Source organism: Petromyzon marinus, chromosome 5, assembly GCF_048934315.1.
Source record: "Petromyzon marinus isolate PM22_M1 ecotype Great Lakes invasive population chromosome 5, UKy_Petmar_22M1.pri1.0, whole genome shotgun sequence".
Lineage (NCBI taxonomy): Eukaryota > Metazoa > Chordata > Hyperoartia > Petromyzontiformes > Petromyzontidae > Petromyzon > Petromyzon marinus.
In genome coordinates, this window is record NC_133671.1 from 6,897,244 (window position 1) to 6,918,099 (window position 20,856).

Consider the following 20,856-nt stretch of genomic DNA (forward strand, 5'->3'; position numbering starts at 1 on the left):
CTACTACACGTGTAGTAGTACTAGCTACTACACGTGTAGTAGCTAGTACTACTACTACACGTGTAGTACTACACGTGTAGTAGCTACTACTACACGTGTAGTATCTACTACTACTACACGTGTAGTAGTAGTACTAGCTACTACTACTAGCTACTACTACTACACGTGTAGTACTACTAGCTACTACTACTACACGTGTAGTACTACTAGCTACTACTACTAGCTACTACTACACGTGTAGTACTACTAACTACTACTACTACACGTGTAGTAGTACTACTACTAGCTACTACTACTACACGTGTAGTATCTACTACTACTACACGTGTAGTACTACTAGCTATTACTACTACACGTGTAGTACTACTAGCTACTACTACTACTACACGTGTAGCTACTTTTGCTACGAGGATAATCCGGCACTGGGGCGACGCCACGGGGCCCGGGGCGGTCGCCCCGATTCGCCGAAACCCGAGGGGCGGCTCGACCTGAACAACGCCGCCACGCCGACCACAAGCCCGGGACCTTCGTGACGTTTCACGCCAGCCTCCAGCGGTGGCGCCGGTCGAGTGGTGCGTGACGGATGCTCAAGGCGCACCTAGCCTGGCACACGCGCCGTGTTGACGTCACCGCATTTCTTTTTTCTTCCTTCCTATCGCGGTTTAGCGGCTGCCGTAACATCCACGGCATCGCGCGGTCGCGAAAGCGTGGCGTGAAATGAGATTTGTGGGAGGCAGGGGAATGCCTTGGGCTCGTGACGGCCGTGTCGGTCATCACGAGCACCTGGGTTGGCATCCAGGTTTCCAGCGGCCCGTGATTAAAAAGGATTGCCGGTGTCCGCCGCACGAGTTGCTCGCATCAGGCCCGGTCGCCCGTGACAGCGCCAAGTAAACCCGTCCCGCATTACATCTGCGTCGTCACCTATTTTGGCTTATTCCGGATCGGGGGATCTCTAAAACAACGTCCGACCCATGCGTCTCTGCGGGGCGAGGCAGCAGTCCGCCCGCGTTGCGGCTCAAGAGGCCAAACACGAGGTAGCCTCGATCTAGATTGGAAGTTTGAATCTAGATTTGAAGTTGAGATGACGCGACTTAAGGATGCCCTCGCTCCCAAGATCAAAGATCCGCGTCGCCTGTGCAGTGCCGGATTAAGCTCGTGCGGGGCCTCTAGCATAAGTTATAAAGGGGCCCTAAATTAAAAAAAAAACGTAAATATAAAAACACATTTTTTTAATTGCATAGTAAAATAACTGTATTGTTTCATTTGCTATACAGCCAGATAATACGACAAATCGCTAACCTTAAACACCCAGTCGTTCGTAAAAGTTGAAGGTAGTATAGTACTGTAGTAATAGAGCAAGTGCAGAATCACTGAACCAGAATTGATAGCTTGAAAGCATTTAGGGGCCGTCCATAAATGACGTCACGCGATTTTGGACGATTTTTGACCCCCACCCCCTCGTCACACGGCGTCACAAAAGTCAGACCCCCCCCCCCTCAAATATGACGTCACAAAGCTCTGCCCCCTCCCCCACAAAAAATAAATAAAAAATGCTTCAAATCGCTTTAAACTATTGTCATTGTAGTGCGTATTTAATGTGGCGCTGCACTCTGATGTTGCAGCAGAAAACATTTATTAAAAAGTATATTTAATTAAGTAGAACGTTTTGATTTAAAGCTTTCATGACTGCAGGGATTCATATAAAAAAAAAATATATATAAAATATATATTTTTATATTTTATTATTTTATTGTTTCCCTTCTACGTGACTTTACCGAAAGAACCAAGAATATAATTAGAACGTGTTGTCTATATTTATTTAAAGTTGTGCATTTTTACGTGACGTCACATTTCTCACCCCCCCCTCCTCGTCACACATCGTCACAAATGGCTGACCCCCCCCCCACCCCTAGGTTCGTGACGTCATTTATGGACGGACCCTTAGCGCAGGGCCCTTGAAAGTGCGGGCCCGTTAGCATACGTAGCTACTTTTGCTACTAGGATAATCTGGCACTGCTCCTGTGCGGTGGGATCGCTGCTTCTGCGAGCTCCAAGCCATGAACCAGAAAGCTGCGCCACCACCCTAAATACTCACGTGGCTGGGTGTGCCATTCTTTATTATTACTTTACCACGTAAGTCCCGCTGAGCTATTTAGTTATAATTTTTTTTCAGAAGCGACCTCACCACAAATGACAGCTCAACGAAGTGGCGCATCACGTGGAGACGTAACGGCAGCCAAATACACGAACCTCTTGCATACCGGGCGAGGTAGTTAACATCTCGCCACGGCGGCGTCCCAGCTGCCGGGCAAAAACAACAACTGAATGGCTAAGCCGCTTGTAAAACGAATCCCTAATTGTTGCTCTGAATATACCTCATGGAAGAAGAAGAAGACGAGCCTTACACTTCACGGAGGTGCAGTTATCAAGTGTGTGCACGTGGTTGAACTGCACCGGGGCCCAAGGGCCAGAGGGGGCCCCCAGGTTCGCGAAGGGCGTGGGCGATTGGGACGGGGATATCATTCCTGGCACCGGAACGCCCATGGCCAACCGCGCCACGAAACCGTGCCCGGTCCTCACGGCGGGGCTGCAGGTGGCGATGGAGGCGCGCGCGATCCGGCCGCCACCGTGCGCTTCAACAGCACGCGCGCGGTGGCGGCGTGCGACGAAGGGCGTGGGCGGCGTCGTTTATGGGGTCCGTGAGGTCCCGGCAGCCGGGGAGGTGAGGGTTGCATGGAGCAACTCGGATGTCCTGCGGAGACACGGTGGGGCGCGCTGGGATCCCCCGCTTCTGTCGGGGCCATTAAACCGCCAGCCCACCCGGTTCGTGTTGAGCACGTTATATGGGGGCGGGCACGGTGGCGAGACGTGAACTACCTCGCCTGGTTTGCAGGAGCACGTGCGTTCGATCCCGACACCTCCACCTGTATATTTGGAGTTTGCGTGTCTGTCTCCCCGTGGTCGTGCGGATTCTTCTCCGAGTCCTCCGGTTTGTCCCTCCACGTTTTAGAAATATGCATTTAGAGTGTTTGGCTGCAATACATTTCCACGTGATAAGCCACTTCGTTGAGCTATCATTTGTGGCCAGGTCGCTTATGAAAAAGAGCTAAATAGCTCAGTGGGCCTTACCTGGTAGAATATGAGTGCAGTGTGGTAAAACACGCGGCGCACACTGTTGGCCGAGGGCAACCAAGGACAAACACGGGCACGTGTGCAACATAACGTTGCACGGGCAAACCGCCACCTAATTTGGAAGAGAAGCAGGTGCAGACCGGGTCGGCCCGGGGTTGCACGCTGACACCGGAGGTGTTGCCAGGGAGATGTGCGATAAGGGGTGATTGATGGCCTGACAGGCGCTGCTGTGTGCAAGCCTCTGTGTGAGCGCTGCTGTGTGCAAGTCTCTGTGTCAGTGCCGCTGTGTGCAAGCCTCTGTGTGAGTGCTGCTGTGCAAGCCTCTGTGTGAGCACTGCTGTGTGCAAGCCTCTGTGTGAGCGCTGCTGTCTGTGTGCAAGCCTCTGTGTGAGCAAAGCTGTGTGCAAGCCTCTGTGTGAGAAAAGCTGTCTGCAAGCCTCTGTGTGAGCAAAGCTGTGTGCAAAGCCTTGAGTGCGGAGCTGCTGAGAGCAAGAGCTGCTGTGTGCAGGTTAGTGAGGTGTAGCGTAGATTGGAGTGGGAATTGGTAAACAGAAGTGACCGTAGCGACAGTGATAGGAGTGCCTACAACTGGTGCAAGAATAGGCGAATAAAGTGTAAGCAGATGACCTGTTACAACGTGTCAGTCGGAGTGATTTTACAAGACACGACAAAAGTAGTAGTAGTAAATAGTTTAAAATATCGGTGATATGTGGCAGGGACTCCTTGTTTATGATGTGGCTACACGGGAGCAAGGCACATGCAATTCATTTAATCCGCGACCTCATCCCTGACATCATCGGAAATGACGTCGATTTTGTAGTGCAATAGTGCCGGCTGGTGACCAGCACCAGCAATTGTGGTGGACAAACAGTACACACGCCGGTGAACATATACACGGCTGTGTCGGCAGGGCGGAGGAACTGGGGCAAGGGTCATGGAGGGCCCCATCTGGAAGCCCCTGGAACCTGCTGGTAGGTTCGAGAAGGGAGGCGTGGCCAGGGCGGAGCCGGGCCACGCTGGTAGCATAAAAGGGGCCGAGAGCGGGGAGCTCGAGGCTGCCGGTTTTGGGAATTGGTTTGTTTCGTCATTGCTGTCGTCTCGTTGCCATCATCGCTGCCGTCTTCGCTCGACATTGTGCTGCGAGATTGCCTGTTAGCTTTCTTCGTCAGCGCTGTCGCTGTTAGACGGCTCGTGTTGTGTTATAGGCTAGCGACCATAGAGTGTGTGCCTCTACAAACCTCATCTCCGAAGTCACTGACACTACAATTGCATTCGGCTCTACGCACAGCTGTGTTTTATCATCATCAGCCATGGTTAATCCACTGCTGGATGAAGGTTTCATCAATTTGACGTCACCTCTCAATGTCCTGCGATGTAACGATCCACGCAGGCATGCAAGCTGATCTCATCGCTCCGTCTCTTCTGCAGATGCCATCTCAGACGTGTTCCACTCCTTAGCTGTGTGTATGTTGGACCTCTTTCGCACCATACGTATCCAACCGTGTGAATTGGAGGTGCGGGGGAAAGACAACAAACTAAACACAATGAGCAATTCGAGAGAAATTCGTTTTCGCTCGAGATGTAAAAGTGCACAGCTTCAGCGGCTTCCTAATGTCGGAAGGAAGAGCGTTTCAGATGGCCGCAAAAGCGCATCTGAAAGCGCCACGCGATGCGGTGACCGCCGTTGTTCGATGGTTAGCCGTGCGAGGATGGCCGGAGCTCGCGTGATGGTTCACGCTCCTTAGCTGCCACTCCGACATCAGTCACGACCTCAGGCCATCCCTTCTAGCGGGGTGTGTTGGCCAAGGCCACTCATTGTTTCTTAACAGATCGGGGATGTTCGCTCCTCCGTGTGTTCCCCCAACATAAATACAAACAAGCATGCATGTTTGTATGTATGTATGTACGTATACCGGTAAGTAATGCGGAACTTCCATTTGGGAATACTTTTCACGCAACGTGGAACGCGCCCGTCGTCACGCACAACGCACCCCTTACAATGCACAACGCACCCGTTATAACATGCCCGTTATAACGCGTGCCGCTATAACGGAGTTCCTGAGCGGTCGACGACGGACTACTTTCTTGAGTTGCACGGCTGAGCCGAGCAATACTCGGAATGATACGGTAACGCGGCGGCGTACCCTACGATATTTGTCCCGCCATCTTACTGTGTGTGAGCAGTAGTACATTGTATCAACCACAAATCGTTTCTCGTTACATTATTTATGGGGGAAATCGTTTTTGCTGAACGCGGAACTTTTCAGGAACGCATCTACCGCGTTAAACGAGGACTCGCTGTGCACGCCCTCCGCGTGACGTCACGCACAAATCGAACACGCCCTTTCGTGACGTCACGCCGGAAGTGGGTCAAGGTCGGCCCTGCCCCCATCTTGCGACCGCCTCCTCGTCACCGCCACCACCGCGTCACCGCTACCACCTCGTTACTCACCATCACCTCGTTACTCACCATCACCTCGTCACCGCCACCACCTCGTTACCACCATCACCTCGTTACCACCATCACCTCGTTACTCACCATCACCTCGTTACCACCATCACCTCGTTACTCACCAGCACCTCGTTACTCACCAGCACCTCGTTACCACCATCACCTCGTTACCACCATCACCTCGTTACTCACCACCACCTCGTTACTCACCACCACCTCGTTACTCACCATCACTTCGTTACTCACCACTCCATCATCATTAAACACCCGTAATTAAAGTGTATCCGTTGAGAAACCTCGCTGCTGCGGTACGCGGAGTGCACGTGCACGCGCGCGTGAGTACAGTGCACGCGCGCGTGAGTACAGTGCGCGTGAGTGTTCACGTGTGGGGAGCGGTGGCGCTGTGGTTAGCGCTGCGCCGCGAACCCGGCCCCTTCTCCCCCACCCCCCCCCCCCGAGTTCGATTCCGGCTCACGGTCAAACACCAGCGACGATGAGATCTGAACCGGTCCCTCTGGTTCGACTCCTGGTAGCGGTGGTGTAAACGTCACCGGTGGGAAGACAAAGGCGGCCGGGCGTGGTTGTTGGCTAACGCCAACAACGACAGAGCTGTGTTACACGTGTCACACGTAGGACACGTGTCACACGTAGGACACGTGTCACACGTAGGACACGTGTCACACGTAGGACACGTGTCACACGTAGGACACGTGTCACACGTAGGACACGTGTCACACGTAGGACACGTGTCACACGTAGGACACGTGTCACACGTAGGACACGTGTCACACGTAGGACACGTGTCACACGTAGGACACGTGTCACACTGCTCGCTCAGAGCAAGGTGCAGGCGTTGATGGCACCGCCACCGTCTTCTGTGTGTGGAGCAGTCGCGGACATGATGCACGGAGCCCTGAGGCGCTGGGCCACGCTGGGCGGCACGGCGCTGTCCGTGGCGTTGGGCACTGTCCTCGGCACGTGGCTGGAGCGGCGGAGACGGCGCACAGGGCACGGGAGCGTGGACGCAGGGCCCACGGGCTCCACCGCCTCCCTCTGGGTAGGGGCCCCCGTCATGCACGTACGCACAGGGCGGCAGTGAGGCCCCTGTGGGTAGGGGTCCCGAAACACACAGGGCAGCAGTGAGGGCCCTGTGGGTAGGGGCTCCGTCACACACAGGGCGGCAGTGAGGGCCCTGTGGGTAGGGGCTCAGTCACACACAGGGCGGCAGTGAGGGCCCTGTGGGTAGGGGCTCAGTAACACACAGGGCAGCAGTGAGGGCCCTGTGGGTAGGGGCTCCGTCACACACAGGGTGGCAGTGAGGCCCCTGTGTGTAGGGGCTCCGTCACACACAGGGTGGCAGTGAGGTCCCTGTGGGTAGGGGCTCCGTCACACACAGGGCAACAGTGAGGGCCCTGTGGGTAGGGGCTCCATCACACACAGGGCAGCAGTGAGGGCCCTGTGGGTAGGGGCTCCGTCACACACAGGGCAGCAGTGAGGGCTGTGTGGGTAGGGGCTCCGTCACACACAGGGTGGCAGTGAGGGCCCTGTGGGTAGGGGCTCCGTCACACACAGGGTGGCAGTGAGGGCCCTGTGGGTAGGGGCTCCGTCACACACAGGGCAGCAGTGAGGGCCTTGTGGGTAATGTCCTGTCACACCTACAGGGCGGCAGTGAGGGCCTTGTGGGTAATGCCCCTGTCACACCTACAGGGCAGCAGTGAGGGCCTTGTGGGTAGGGGCTCCGTCACACACAGGGCAGCAGTGAGGGCTGTGTGGGTAGGGCCTCCGTCACACACAGGGCGCCAGTGAGGGCCCTGTGGGTAGGGGCTCCGTCACCCACAGGGCGGCAGTGGAGCAATACAAAACGAGATGGTGGAAGAGCAACGAGTCAATTCATTGAGTCGTGGTGGTTAGTGGGGGGGGGCTGAATAATTACGTTGATTAATAGATACGAGGGCAAGCACATTACAAATGCAAGTTCCAAGTTGATTTTGTGTAATCAGGCGACAACGCAAGAGACCAGGATGGAGTCGCGTTTTGCAAGAGCCGACCTGGGTCACCGATGTGACGAAGAAGCAAAAAAACAAAAGTTCGGCGACTAAATAAAAAGTTTCCGCGTGCGACCAAAAACACGCCGATTTATTGCCGCGGTCAGCGGCGGGATTGCAGACAGCGTTATCGGGCAGTAGGCAGAATTTTGGCACGTTTTTATCACGTGGCGGCTTCATGAGAATCAGAAAATTGTATTTATACTGGAGGAATCCGATGAGCTGTGAAGCTCTTTTGCACAGATGGTCCAGTTGGCTGTCGGGTGGAGGGAGGGCGTACGACACGCACTTTGCCGCCCCAAATATTGCTCACGAAAGCGTGCGTGTTAAAAGTCCAGCAACGAAGCAAGCAGGAATCAGAAATCGAAAATATTGCACCAACGAAAATCAAATGTTTAAAAAATTATTTCTGTTAGCATAAGTCGGCTTGGAAAAAATATTTTTTAGCACGGCCACAAAATGAAGTTACAGAAACGTGAAATATACAGAGGCAGGCTATTGTACTGATCTGTAAATAGACAAGATGATATGCCAAGTACCATGTAGAGCAACATGGAGAATTTGTGTCCACAGAGATCCCCGTGTAGCCTTGGACTGGCTTTTGGGGCTGTTAGCGAGCACCTATATAGGCTGGCACAACACACGAGGGGGTGGGTGGCCAGCACCATGCCCGGCCGCCTTTGTCTCCCCAGTGCTGATGTTTACACACTGCACCAGATACTCATTTAATGCCGAGTCGACCTAGGGGAGGCCCAGGACCGCTTCAGATATTCGACACCGAGCTGGTCACGAGTGAAAATCGAACTCGGGTCGCTGGGTTAGTAGCGCTAACCTCTGCGCCACCGCTCGCATGTGTTTCTGCGTGCCCGTGTGACCCCTAGGATGACCTCTGGCAGTGCCCGGTGCTCCCCGTGCCCAGCGTTCACGCGGCAACCATTGGCGGTGGGCAGCTGGCAAGCCGGTGAGGCGGCGGCGGCGGCGACGAACGTTATTATCAATAATGGTGATTGCGCTTGGTCACCCAGAGAAGCCTCATCAAGTCTCAAGACACTTTTTCAGGAGGGTTCTGCCAAGTTTTTTCGCAGTAGGGGGCGACGTGACATACGTACGCATGTTTCTGTTGAACTTCTTTCCCACCATACGTAGCCCACCGTGCCTATTCGGAGTTGCCGCTGTATTATTCCAATTGAGTAAACCGCAGTGTAGTTTCTACAGCGTTGGGATGTTGTTTGTCCAATGCCGGCCACATTGTGTGCCGCTGTTTTTAGCTACGAATGCCAAACCGGGGAACCCGGAGGAATCCAATGCAGAACAGGGGGAGAGCCTACAAACGGCCCACACAGAGAGGCACCCGAGTCAGGAATCAAACCCGGGCGGCTTTCTCGTGCCGCGAGGCGCGCGAGCGTCGTCGCCGCTGCGGCGAGCGGGCAGCGTCGGGTCGTCGTGTGGAGGCGCGCGAGCACGTGCCGTACAGCCCCTCTGTCGATCCACTGCTGGATGAGGGCCTCGCCATGCCGTGCAGGTTACGGGGGACTACTTAAGCAGAGTCCGCCACGCTTGCCGGTGCGGTGAAGGCGGCGGGTGGCCGTAGATGTCGGGGCGGAGTGCAGTAAGACGATGATGGCTTCGGCTGGACTGCCCTCTGCTGTAAAAAATAGCCCTACGGCACCGGTTACGCGCACGTCCATCCGAGCACTGTCAATGCACACGGTGTATCGCACGCGGTGTGTCACACGCGGGTGGTCCCAACGCGGGTGTCTAATGTGGGTGTCCCACGCGGGCGGGTGCACTATGGGGGTGTCACGTGGTGAGTACCACACGAGAGGGTGCACTATGGGGGTGTCACACGTGGTGAGTACCACACGGGCGGGTGCACTAAGTGGGTGTCACACGTGGTGAGTACCACACGGGAGGGTGCACTATGGGGGTGTCACACGTGGTGAGTACCACACGAGAGGGTGCACTATGGGGGTGTCACACACGTGGTGAGTACCACACGGGAGGGTGCACTATGGGGGTGTCACACGTGGTGAGTACCACACGGGAGGGTGCACTATGGGTGTGTCACACGTGGTGAGTACCACACGAGAGGGTGCACTACGGGGGTGTCACACACGTGGTGAGTACCACACGGGAGTGTGCACTATGGGTGTGTCACACGTGGTGAGTACCACACGAGAGGGTGCACTACGGGGGTGTCACACACGTGGTGAGTACCACACGGGAGGGTGCACTATGGGGGTGTCACGTGGTGAGTACCACACGAGAGGGTGCACTATGGGTGTGTTACACGTGGTGAGTACCACACGAGAGGGTGCACTATGGGGGTGTCACACGTGGTGAGTACCACACGAGAGGGTGCACTATGGGAGTGTCACACGTGGTGAGTACCACACGAGAGGGTGCACTATGGGGGTGTCACACACGTGGTGAGTACCACACGGGAGGGTGCACTATGGGGGTGTCACGTGGTGAGTACCACACGGGAGGGTGCACTATGGGGGTGTCACACGTGGTGAGTACCACACGGGAGGGTGCACTACGGGGGTGTCACGTGGTGAGTACCACACGGGAGGGTGCACTACGGGGGTGTCACACGCGGTGAGCGTCTCGTGTGTCCGCATCTCGCGCTGAGTGAGCGTCTCGTGTGTCCGCGTCCCGTGTGCCCCCTGTGCCGCGCGGTCCCCAGCACCGCGGCGGAGCTGTCCACGTTTGGGCTGCCCGGCGTGGCGCAGCTGCGCTCCCGCACCGCCTACTTGGTGTCGTACGACGCGCGTACGCGCACGCCCGCCTGGGTGCTGGAGAAACTCGACTCGGCCGGCCTGCGGGGAGACGCCACGAGGCAGGACTGCGAGTTCCTCGGTGAGCAGGGGAGTGGGCGGGGGGGGGTGTGATGGCGGTGGCTTGGAAGAGCCTCGGCACTAACCCGGAGGCTTCTGTAGCTTCAGCCCAACCTCTGCCCTGACCCCTATAGCCCTGACGCAAATACTGCCGCCCTGTTCCGAACTCTGTAGGCCTGATCTGAATCCTGTAGCCCTGTCCTCTACTCTATAGCCCTGACCCGAATCCTGTAGCCCTGTCCTGAACCTTATAGCCTTGTCCGGAATTCTGTAATCCTGGCATGACCCCTATAGCCGTGACCCGAATCCTGTAGCTCTGTACTGACCCCTATAGTCCTGAGCCGACCCCTACAGCTATGCCCCTCGAGTTGGTTGGGAGCGGCGTGTCTAGCGGTGGAGCGTGGCGTGTGTCTGGCAGAGGACGAGAGCGTGCACGCATTCCACCGCGCCACCAACATCGACTTCCGAGGTAGCGGCTACGACCGGGGACACATGGCGGCCGCGGCTAACCACAAGGCATCGCGCGAGGCCATGCGGGACACCTTCCTGCTCACCAACATTGTGCCACAGGTACACCGTTGGGGTGGGGGGGAGTACGGTGAGTGTGACGCGATGACGCGGTGATGGTGACGTGGTGACGCTGTGACCGTGACGGGGTGATGGTATCGTGGTGACGCTGTGACCGTGACGGGGTGATGGTGACGGGGTAACGGCGATGTGGTGACGCGGTGACACGATGACTGGGTGACGGGGTGATGCATCTATGGGAACTTGTTGCGAGTATCGGTATAGGTTTTACCCTTTCGAAAAACAAAAAAACCTTTTGCAAGGCATCAAGTTTACATTAACCACAGGTACTTGTTGTGAACATGCAAACAAACAAAAAATGCTCTGGTAATATATGCAACTGCCTTTGACATTGATTGGCCTAGACCATTTGTCGCCAGTGTTAGACAAGAGAAGGCCAAAAAGCAAACAGTACAAAGGCAATAATTGTTTTTGACACGGGCTAATGGCACACCCGGCGCACTTGCATAGTGCGTGGTGCCGGCGTCGTTGAGGCAGCGGTGAAAAATTCCACTTTTCAAAGGCTGCCAAGTGGTACTCATTCTATAGTGCCTGGAATGATGGTCTGAAATTGAACCGAATGGTTGAAATACTAGAAAATGGTCCAAAATCACCCGCTGAGCCATTGTCCATCCCCTGCTGGATCAGAGCTCGCCTGTACTGCCTGTTCTCACTGCACTGTTTGTACTGGAAGGCACAACTTACACTAGGAATAGGTTTTACCCTTTTAACTGGCACAAAAACTGACACCTTTATTCAAGTCATCATGTTTGCAATGACCACAACACAAGCAGTCAAAATGCAAACAAAAAAGACAACTCTGATAATAATATGCACTGTCCTTGAATTTGATTGGTCCACACCCGAGACAGCTTTTCTTAGAGCCTAGTCTCCAACTTTGTACAACTTTGTACGCCTTTTGGCGTCTTCTGGTCCAACACCAATGGAGACTAGGCTCTAAGAAAAGCTGTCTCGGGTGTGGACCAATCAAATTCAAGGACAGTGCATATTATTATCAGAGTTGTCTTTTTTGTTTGCATTTTGACTGCTTGTGTTGTGGTTATTGCAAACATGATGACTTGAATAAAGGTGTCAGTTTTTGTGCCAGTTAAAAGGGTAAAACCTATTCCTATATCTTGTTTCTGGCAAAGGAGGTCTCATAACTTACACTATTTTCTATTTTACCAGGTAAGGCCCACTGAGCTGTATTGCCCTTTTTCAGAAGCGACCTGGCCACAAAATGATCGCTCAAATTTGCGGCCTTATCGTGTGGACATTTATAGCAGGCAAATACCCTAAACGAGTGACGTTGATTATAAATGTGGAAGGGAAAACCGGAGGACCCGGAAAAAAAAATCCACGTGACCATGGGGAGAACATGCGTCCTCCAAATATACAGGCGTCAGGGTCAGGATGGAACCCACGCACCTCGGAGCATGATGGACCTGGGTTCGACTCCCGACTCTGGCGCCTCTCTGTGTGGCGTTTGAATGTTTTCTCCCCGTTCTGCGTGGGGTTCGTCTGGGTTCTCCGGTTTACACCCGTAGCTAAAACAACAACAACTCTTTAGTTTTTTCGGTAAAGTCACATAGAAAGAAAATAAATTAAATAACAGAGTACGACGTTTCGATTGCAACACAAGCAACCGTCATCAGGTCGAACTAAATTTGAGAGAGAGACAAAACACAGACACGGAGACACACAGAGAGACACACAAGCAGAGAGACACACACAGAGACATACAGAGAGAGACACAATATAGACACAGAAAGAGACACAACAAAGACATAGAGAGGGACACACAACACAGACACACAGAGAGAGAGACAACACAGACACACAGAGAGAGACACACAACAGACACAGAGAGAGAGACAACAGACACAGAGAGAGACACACAACATAGACACAGAGAGAGAGACAACATATACACACAGAGAGAGACAACACAGAGACACAGAGAGAGAGACACAACATAGACACACAGAGAGAGACACACAACACAAACACACAGAGAGAGACACACACAGAGACATACAGAGAGAGAGACACACACAACATAGACACACACAGAGAGACACACAACATAGACACAGAGAGACACAACATAGACATACAGAGAGATACACAACATAGACACACAGAGAGAGACAACACAGACACACAGAGAGAGACAACACAGACACAGAGAGAGAGACACACAACATAGACACAGAGAGAGAACACAGACACACAGAGAGAGACACAAAACAGACACACAGAGAGAGAGACACACAACACAGACACACAGAGAGACACACAACACAGACACACAGAGAGAGATAACACAGACACACAGAGAGAGACACACAACATAGACACAGAGAGAGAGACAACATAGACACAGAGAGAGAGAGACAACACAGAGACACACAGAGAGAGAGAGACACAACATAGACACACAGAGAGAGACAACACAGACACACAGAGAGAGACACACAACATAGACACAGAGAGAGAGACAACATAGACACACAGAGAGACACACACACAGACACACAGAGAGAGACAACACAGACACACAGAGAGAGACAACACAGACACAGAGAGAGAAAACACAGAGACACACAGAGAGAGACACACAACATAGACACACAGAGACCCAATGCCTCTGTGTCGAGGCCTTAAATGGAGAGAGGGTGGAGGGGGTTGGGCAGAGAGAGAGGTGGGTGTCTGCTGGTGGCTGCTGCTGGAGCAGAGAAATTAGCATGTCAACGAATCCATCCCGAAGCAACCGAGGGAAAGAAGAAGATGGTCGAATGGCCCTAAGAGAGGCTGGTACATTTTTAAGAGAGAGAAATAGTTTGAGAAAACGAAATTTAGCAAATCTTTTGTAAATGTAATGTCATGCAACGCAGAGTCGGCTGACACGCAGTTAACGCAAAGCCGAACAACGTCCCGGAATGCCGAAGAATCACACTGCGGGTCCCTCGATCGGGATTACACAAAGGGACAGAAATCATCGCCGCCCGACTGCGAAAACTTGGCAGGACCCTCCCGAAAACGAGTCTTGAGACTCGGCGAGACTTTTGTTGGATAAACGAGCGGAGCGGCAACAATGATGATAGCTGCTCTTTGTGTGCGTGCTGCAGAACCCTCAGATGAACCAAAACGCGTGGAATGACCTGGAGCAGTACTGCCGCGGCCTTACCAAGCAGTACGCCCACGTCTACGTGTGTACTGGGCCTCTCTACCTGCCCAGGTGAGCACAGTGGCCTGGCCCCCGTACCGCGCACTACACGCTCGCCACCCGTACACAAACACACACCATGCTGTACACACACCATAACACAGTGAGGGAAAAAAGTATTTGATCCCCTGCTGATTTTGTACGTTTGCCCACTGACAAAGAAATGATCAGTCTATAATTTTAATGGTAGGTTTATTTGAACAGTGAGAGACAGAATAACAACAACAAAATCCAGAAAAACGCATGTCAAAAATGTAATAAATTGATTTGCATTTCAGTGAGGGAAATAAGTATTTGACCCCCTCTCAATCAGAAAGATTTCTGGCTCCCAGGTGTCTTTTATACAGGTAACGAACTGAGATTAGGAGCACACTCTTAAAGGGAGTGCTCCTAATCTCAGCTTGTTACCTGTATAAAATACACCTGTCCACAGAAGCAATCAATCAATCAGATTCCAAACTCTCCACCATGGCCAAGACCAAAGAGCTCTCCAAGGATGTTAGGGACAAGATTGTAGACCTACACATGGCTGGAATGGGCTACAAGACCATTGCCAAGCAGCTTGGTGAGAAGGTGACAACAGTTCGTGTGATTATTCGCAAATGGAAGAAACACAAAAGAACTGTCAATCTCCCTCGGCCTGGGGCTCCATGCAAGATCTCACCTCGTGGAGTTGCAATGATCATGAGAACGGTGAGGAATCAACCCAGAACTACACGGGAGGATCTTGTCAATGATCTCAAGGCAGCTGGGACCATAGTCACCAAGAAAACAATTGGTAACACACTACGCCGTGAAGGACTGAAATCCTGCAGCACCCATAAAGTCCCCCTCCTCAAGAAAGCACATATACATGCCCGTCTAAAGTTTGCCAATGAACATCTGAATGATTCAGAGGACAAATGGGTGAAAGTGTTGTGGTAAGATGAGACCAAAATGGATCTCTTTGGCATCAACTCAACTCGACGTGTTTGGAGGAGGAGGAATGCTGCCTATGACCCCAAGAACACCATCCCCACCGTCAAACATGGAGGTGGAAACATGCTTTGGGGGTGTTTTTCTAAGGGGACAGGACAACTTCACCGCATCAAAGGGACGAAGGACGGGGCCATGTACAGTCAAATCTTGGGTGAGAACCTCCTTCCCTCAGCCAGGGCATTGCAAATGGGTCGTGGATGGGTATTCCAGTATGACAATGAGCCAAAACACACGGCCAAGGCAACAAAGGAGTGGCTCAAGAAGAAGCACATTAAGGTCCTGGAGTGGCCTAGCCAGTCTCCAGACCTTAATCCCATAGAAAATCTGTGGAGGGAGCTGAAGGTTCAAGTTGCCAAATGTAAGCCTCGAAACCTTAATGACTTGGAGAAGATCTGCAAAGAGGAGTCGGACAAAATGCCTCCTGAGATGTGTGCAAACCTGGTGGCCAACTACAAGAAACGTCTGACCTCTGTGATTGCCAACAAGGGGTTTGCCACCAAGTACTAAGTCATGTTTTGCAGAGGGGTAAAATACTTATTTCCCTCATTAAAATGCAAATCAATTTATAACATTTTTGACATGCGTTTTTCTGGATTTTGTTGTTGTTATTCTGTCTCTCACTGTTCAAATAAACCTACCATTAAAATTATAGACTGATCATTTCTTTGTCAGTGGGTAAACGTACAAAATCAGCAGGGGATCAAATACTTTTTTCCTTCACTGTACACACACACACACCGTACACACACACAGTACACACACAGTACACACACACCGTACACACACTGTATATACACACACACACACATCATACACACACCATACACACACACACCGTACACACACACACCATAAACACACACTGTACACACACACGTGTGTGTACGGTGTGTGTACGTCACTACGACGCTTGTCGTAGTGACATACATACACCGTCGTAGTGACGTCACTACGACGCTTGTGCCAGGCTATGTGCACCTTGAGGCCACGTGAAGTGTCAAACGCCCGCTGGCAGGAGGTCACGGGGCAGACCCAGATGCCACAGGTCGACTGACTGAGACGACTGACTGATGCACCACCTGTGCCCCCTACTGTACCAACTTGCTGTGCTTTAGCCACCCGGCGCTCCGCTCGTTGTTGTGAGCGTCGCTCCTCCGCCCTCCGTTGTTGTTGGAGGGCGACTGCCTCCTACTGTCCAGTAGCGTCCTTCACAAGCCTCCTCCACAGAGGCCGATCTTGACACCGCTGGTACCAGTCATCGGCAAGTCCACTCAGCTCCACGTCCTCCTGTACCACATCACTCCATCTCTCCCCTAGCCCGTGCTGCGCCCACTTAGCCCCCTCTATCCGGCTCGAACAAAAGCTGTTTAGGCATGCGGTGACTGGGCATGCGGGCTACATGACCCAGCCAACGCAGCCTTGCCTGCCGGAGGAGCTCACCGATGGGACCTTGCCCAGATCTTTCAAGGATTTGTGAGCTCCTCACACAATCCAGCCTGGTTAAACCCAGGAAAGATCATAGGCAGGCTAGCCTAAATGTTTCTAACCGGCGAAGATGTTCCATAAGGGGGGTCCACGTTTCGCAAGCGTAGAGAAGGGAGGTAATGACCATGGCCGAGAAGACCCGAAGCTTCGTGTGGAGCGAGAGACCAGGTAGCTTCCACACAGCGTTACGCAACCGATGAAATGATAATGCCTCTCGACTGATTTGGAGTGAGGCCTTTGCTGTTAAACCGGAGCCGGTCACGAGCCAAGGTATTGGAAACTCTCCACTCTCTCCACAACTGCCCTGGTGGTGGTGGTGGCGCTGGTGGTGGTGGTGGTGGCGCTGGTGGTGGTGGTGGCGGTGGCGATGGTGGTGGCACTGGTGGTGGTGGCGGGAGCGGTGGTGTAGCGGTTAGCGCGCTGCGCTATAAACCCGGCGACCAGGGTTCGATTCCCGCTCACGGCTAACACCAGTGACGATTATTATCTGAACCGGTCCTGGGCCTCCCCTAGGTCGACTCAGCCTCAAATGAGTACCTGGTGCGGTGTGTAAACATCGCCACTGGGGAGACAAAGACGGTTGGGCGTGGTGCTGGCCACCCACCCCCTCGTGTGCCGTGCCGGCCTTCATAGGTGCTCGCTAACAGCACTTGCCCCCCCAACAGCCTGTTAAGGCTAAACGGGGGATCTTTTTGTCTTTGGTGGCGGCGGTAGTGGTGCCGGCGATGGTGGTGGTGCCGGTGGTGGTGCCGGTGGTGGTGCCGGTGGTGGTGAGTGATGACGGCTGCGTGCGGCGTGCAGGAGGGAGGTGGATGGCAAGACCTACGTGCGCTACGAGGTGATCGGGCCCAACACGGTGGCCGTGCCCACGCACCTGTTCAAGGTGCGATGGCCTCCCCCCTCCCGTGCACCTTCCAGCCGCTTCCGCAGGGAGAGCTCTACGAGCCGGGCGGTGGCGGTGGCGGAGACTACGCCGCACGTGGTTGCCTGTGACCCAGCGCTGTGTGGAGTCGGCAGCGAGGGTTTAGGTGGATCGCACACAGACGTTACGAACCTACGGGCCCGTGGGCATTGAAGAGGGAGCTGTAAGACGGCTCGCCACAAGCCGGTACGGCAAAATGTGGACGCCACGTGTTACTGGGACAGAGTGTTTCCCCCTCGCACGTGTGTGGGTTTTCTCCACGTGCCCTGCTTTCCTCCCGCGTGTAAATATTAATCAATTGGCTGATAACATCTTACCAGAGAGGACCATCAGAGAGCTTGGGCAATTGTGGGTAGCGCCGGCTTATCTCAAATCTGCTCGTGGAGGGAGGGTTCCGGCTGTGCTTGTTCATAGCACAACAACTACAGAGGTCAGCCGGCACCGCTGAGAACCTGCTGTTTGAATCCGGGTCTCAGCATCTGCCTGTGATGAAACCGGGTTCTGAAGTGGAGCGAGTTGATGCACTGAGCCCCGGGCGACCAATAACTGCGTAAGCAAAAATCTTTATTTTAATTCGCCACTTAACTTTTGTTGAATTTCAGCCCTGAGAATTCAAAATACACGTTTGACCGTCACGTGACGAACATTGCTTCCCGTGGCAGAGCTGGTGGGAAAGTGCCACCCACTAATGTGTGGACCGGAGGTCACCTGAGGGGATCTCGGGGTTAGCTCTGTGGCGTCTGCTTCCGTGGGCCCCTCTCGAACACATACACACACAGGGGGTCGCACTGCTGCGTGAGATTTTCGGATGGATTCTTTCGGCTCGTGACGCGACGCTGGGAGCACGAACGGGATGCAGTTGAGACAAAATAAAACGGCTCAATGAGACTTCTTGTTCCAAATAAACCGCTTCTGCCCTCTCTCCTCTCTCTCTGTCCCGTCCTCTTCTCCCCTCTACCATCTCTCCTCTCCCTCACTCCTTGTTTCCCTTTTGTCTCTCTCGCTCCTTCTTCAGCTCTCTGCTCTCTCCCCTCTCCATATCCCCTCGATCTCTACCACCCTCCTCCCCTATCTTTCCCCCCTCTGTCGCCTCTCTCTCTCTCTCTCCGTCATCTCATTGCCTCTCTCCCCTTCTCCGTTCTTTTCCCTGTTGTCTTCCTCACCTCCGTCTCTCTCTGCTCTCTCTGCTCTCCCCCCCCCCCCCACAGTTGCTCATCCTGCAGAAGAACGCGGAGGGGGGCGACGTGGAGCTGCGCGCGTTCGTGATGCCCAACGAGCCGATCCCGAGCAGCGTGCCGCGCGAGCGCTTTCTCGTGCCGCTCGAGAGCCTGGAGCGGGCCTCGGGCTTCCTGTTCCAGCCCAACATCGAGCGCCGGCTCAGGGGCGGCGCCAGGGTCATCTTCGCCCTGGGCCAGTCGGGCCAGGGGCAGCTGCCCGCTCTGAAGCCGCCGCCCCCCGAGGCGTGAGGGTGGCGGGCGATCCCCCCGGGCGGCGGCGGTGGCGGCTCCTGGCTCAGGACCGGGCGGCACCACCGAGTCTCCTCCCGGTTCCAAACGAAGCTCAGCTGGTCTCGTACGACAGTGGAGGCACCACTATGGGAGTGTGGGAATTTCCACCGACCCCCCCACCCCATGCCGCCGTGGGTGAACTGGGCGGGAGTAGACGCCAACTTGGTTGAGGATTTTCCACGGTGCCCTTGCGTGCGACGTCGATGACTGTCGCTCTGCGAGGAGGGATGGAGATGGGCGCGGCGCCCGGAGGGGAACGCACGTCGAGACGACGCGAGGTCACGTGGTCGACAGCCCACATGCTGTACTGCCATCTGCTGGCCACCTCGCAGGGATGTTCCCCGGGGGATGCGCCAACCCCGCCTGCAGAACTACTACAGTTGAAATGATACTGGTAGGAACGAAGTTGTAAACTGAGTGTACCAGCCTGCAATAGATTAATGTGTCCGTCCGTCCGTCCCCTTTCAATACTTTAACGAAGTGAAATCTCGTGCTGTTGGGGTGTAAAAATAAAATTGCGCAAAATTCCAATGTTCCTACCAGCCCCCACCCTGCAGGGGACCTGTTATTGGTTCTTTCGGTAAAGTCACGTAGAAGGGAAACAATAAAATAATAAAAATATAAAACGAGAAAATTCTCACGACGTTTCGACTGCCGGCTGCAACACAAGCAATCATCATCAGGTGTGAAAACCACAGCAAGAAAATTTGAAAAAAGTGGCGGTTTTTTTTTAACGTTAGCACCACGGAGAGCGATTTTGACAGTTTGTTCAGATGGACGAGTCCATCTATGTTCGGAAAAGAGGAGGGGGGAGACGAAATTAATGGATGCGGTCTGAAAGCCACCGTAAGCGTGAACAATCAATTAAGACCCGGAATGGTTTATCAGTTGAAATGTTCATATTCGGATTCTGATAACAGAAATTGCAGCGCGCCTTGCATCATAACGTCGGTGCTTCCCCCCCGCACCACAACTCCGATTAGCGCGGTTTGGCTGCGTAGTTTAACTTACATACAAGGTGCTTTTTTTTACATTCGTGGCATTTGAGTTAAGAAGTGGTTCCGAGTTAAAGTGACGAAAAAGCCTCCTGATAAAGAGGAACAGTTGCCGGTGAGACTTTGAATATCGCAACCCGAAGCGGACTCCCTGACGGCCCTCGCCAGAGACTTCCACGGTCGAGGGGCAACGGAGGCGAAGGCCCTGGAGATCACCGTCCGTGGACTTGAGCATCGTTCTGGGGACGAGGAGATCCAGCACCGTCGGCCCCAGGGTTCTTCATTAACACGTAGTAGTCGTAGGTTTTCGCGACTGATGTGATCCATAATAAAGGTTGTTTTTGGGGTTAGATCACGTGGTTGTGAACGTTGTCGCTGAACCCGCCACCGCGCGACACGGCCAATTAGTAAGGTTTGCCACGTAAACAAGTTGCTAGTACAGTGCAGCGGTGTGTTCGAGAGTAAACCCACAACATTTACAGTTCTTATTGGAATGTGGGGGGCGTAGTAGCTCCAGAATGTATACGTGGGTGGGTGGGGGGGGGGGAACGATCAATCAGGGCCCTTAAATGTGATGACCTTGAATTCAATATGGAATTTAGCTGGCAGCAGCGAGTGATGACGATGCAATAACAGGGAGGTGTTCCCAATGAGGAGTGGCGGCTCGGGACCCTAGCAGCTGCATTCTGAATGGACCAGAGTC

At 53.7% G+C, this 20,856-nt stretch overlaps 1 protein-coding gene across 1 annotated transcript; it reads left to right on the forward strand.

Moving 5' to 3' along the window:
- Positions 1-5,484: 5,484 nt before the first annotated feature.
- On the forward strand, positions 5,485-20,508 carry ENDOG (endonuclease G). The gene is made up of 8 exons (XM_032946753.2): positions 5,485-5,507; positions 6,475-6,641; positions 8,511-8,590; positions 10,319-10,491; positions 10,888-11,039; positions 14,168-14,277; positions 17,530-17,611; positions 18,859-20,508. Exons 2-8 carry the CDS (start codon positions 6,483-6,485, stop codon positions 19,114-19,116), a joined length of 1,014 nt encoding a protein of 337 aa, XP_032802644.2. The 5' UTR covers positions 5,485-5,507; positions 6,475-6,482; the 3' UTR covers positions 19,117-20,508.
- The last annotated feature ends 348 nt before the right edge of the window (positions 20,509-20,856 follow it).

Coding starts and splice junctions, on each gene's coding strand:
- ENDOG (XM_032946753.2), top strand. CDS start 6,483: ATGATGCACGGAGCCCTGAGGCGCTGGGCCACGCTGGGCGGCACGGCG. Junction 10,492..10,887: donor GCAGGACTGCGAGTTCCTCG/GTGAGCAGGGGA, acceptor TGTGTCTGGCAG/AGGACGAGAGCGTGCACGCA. Junction 11,040..14,167: donor TCACCAACATTGTGCCACAG/GTACACCGTTGG, acceptor TGCGTGCTGCAG/AACCCTCAGATGAACCAAAA.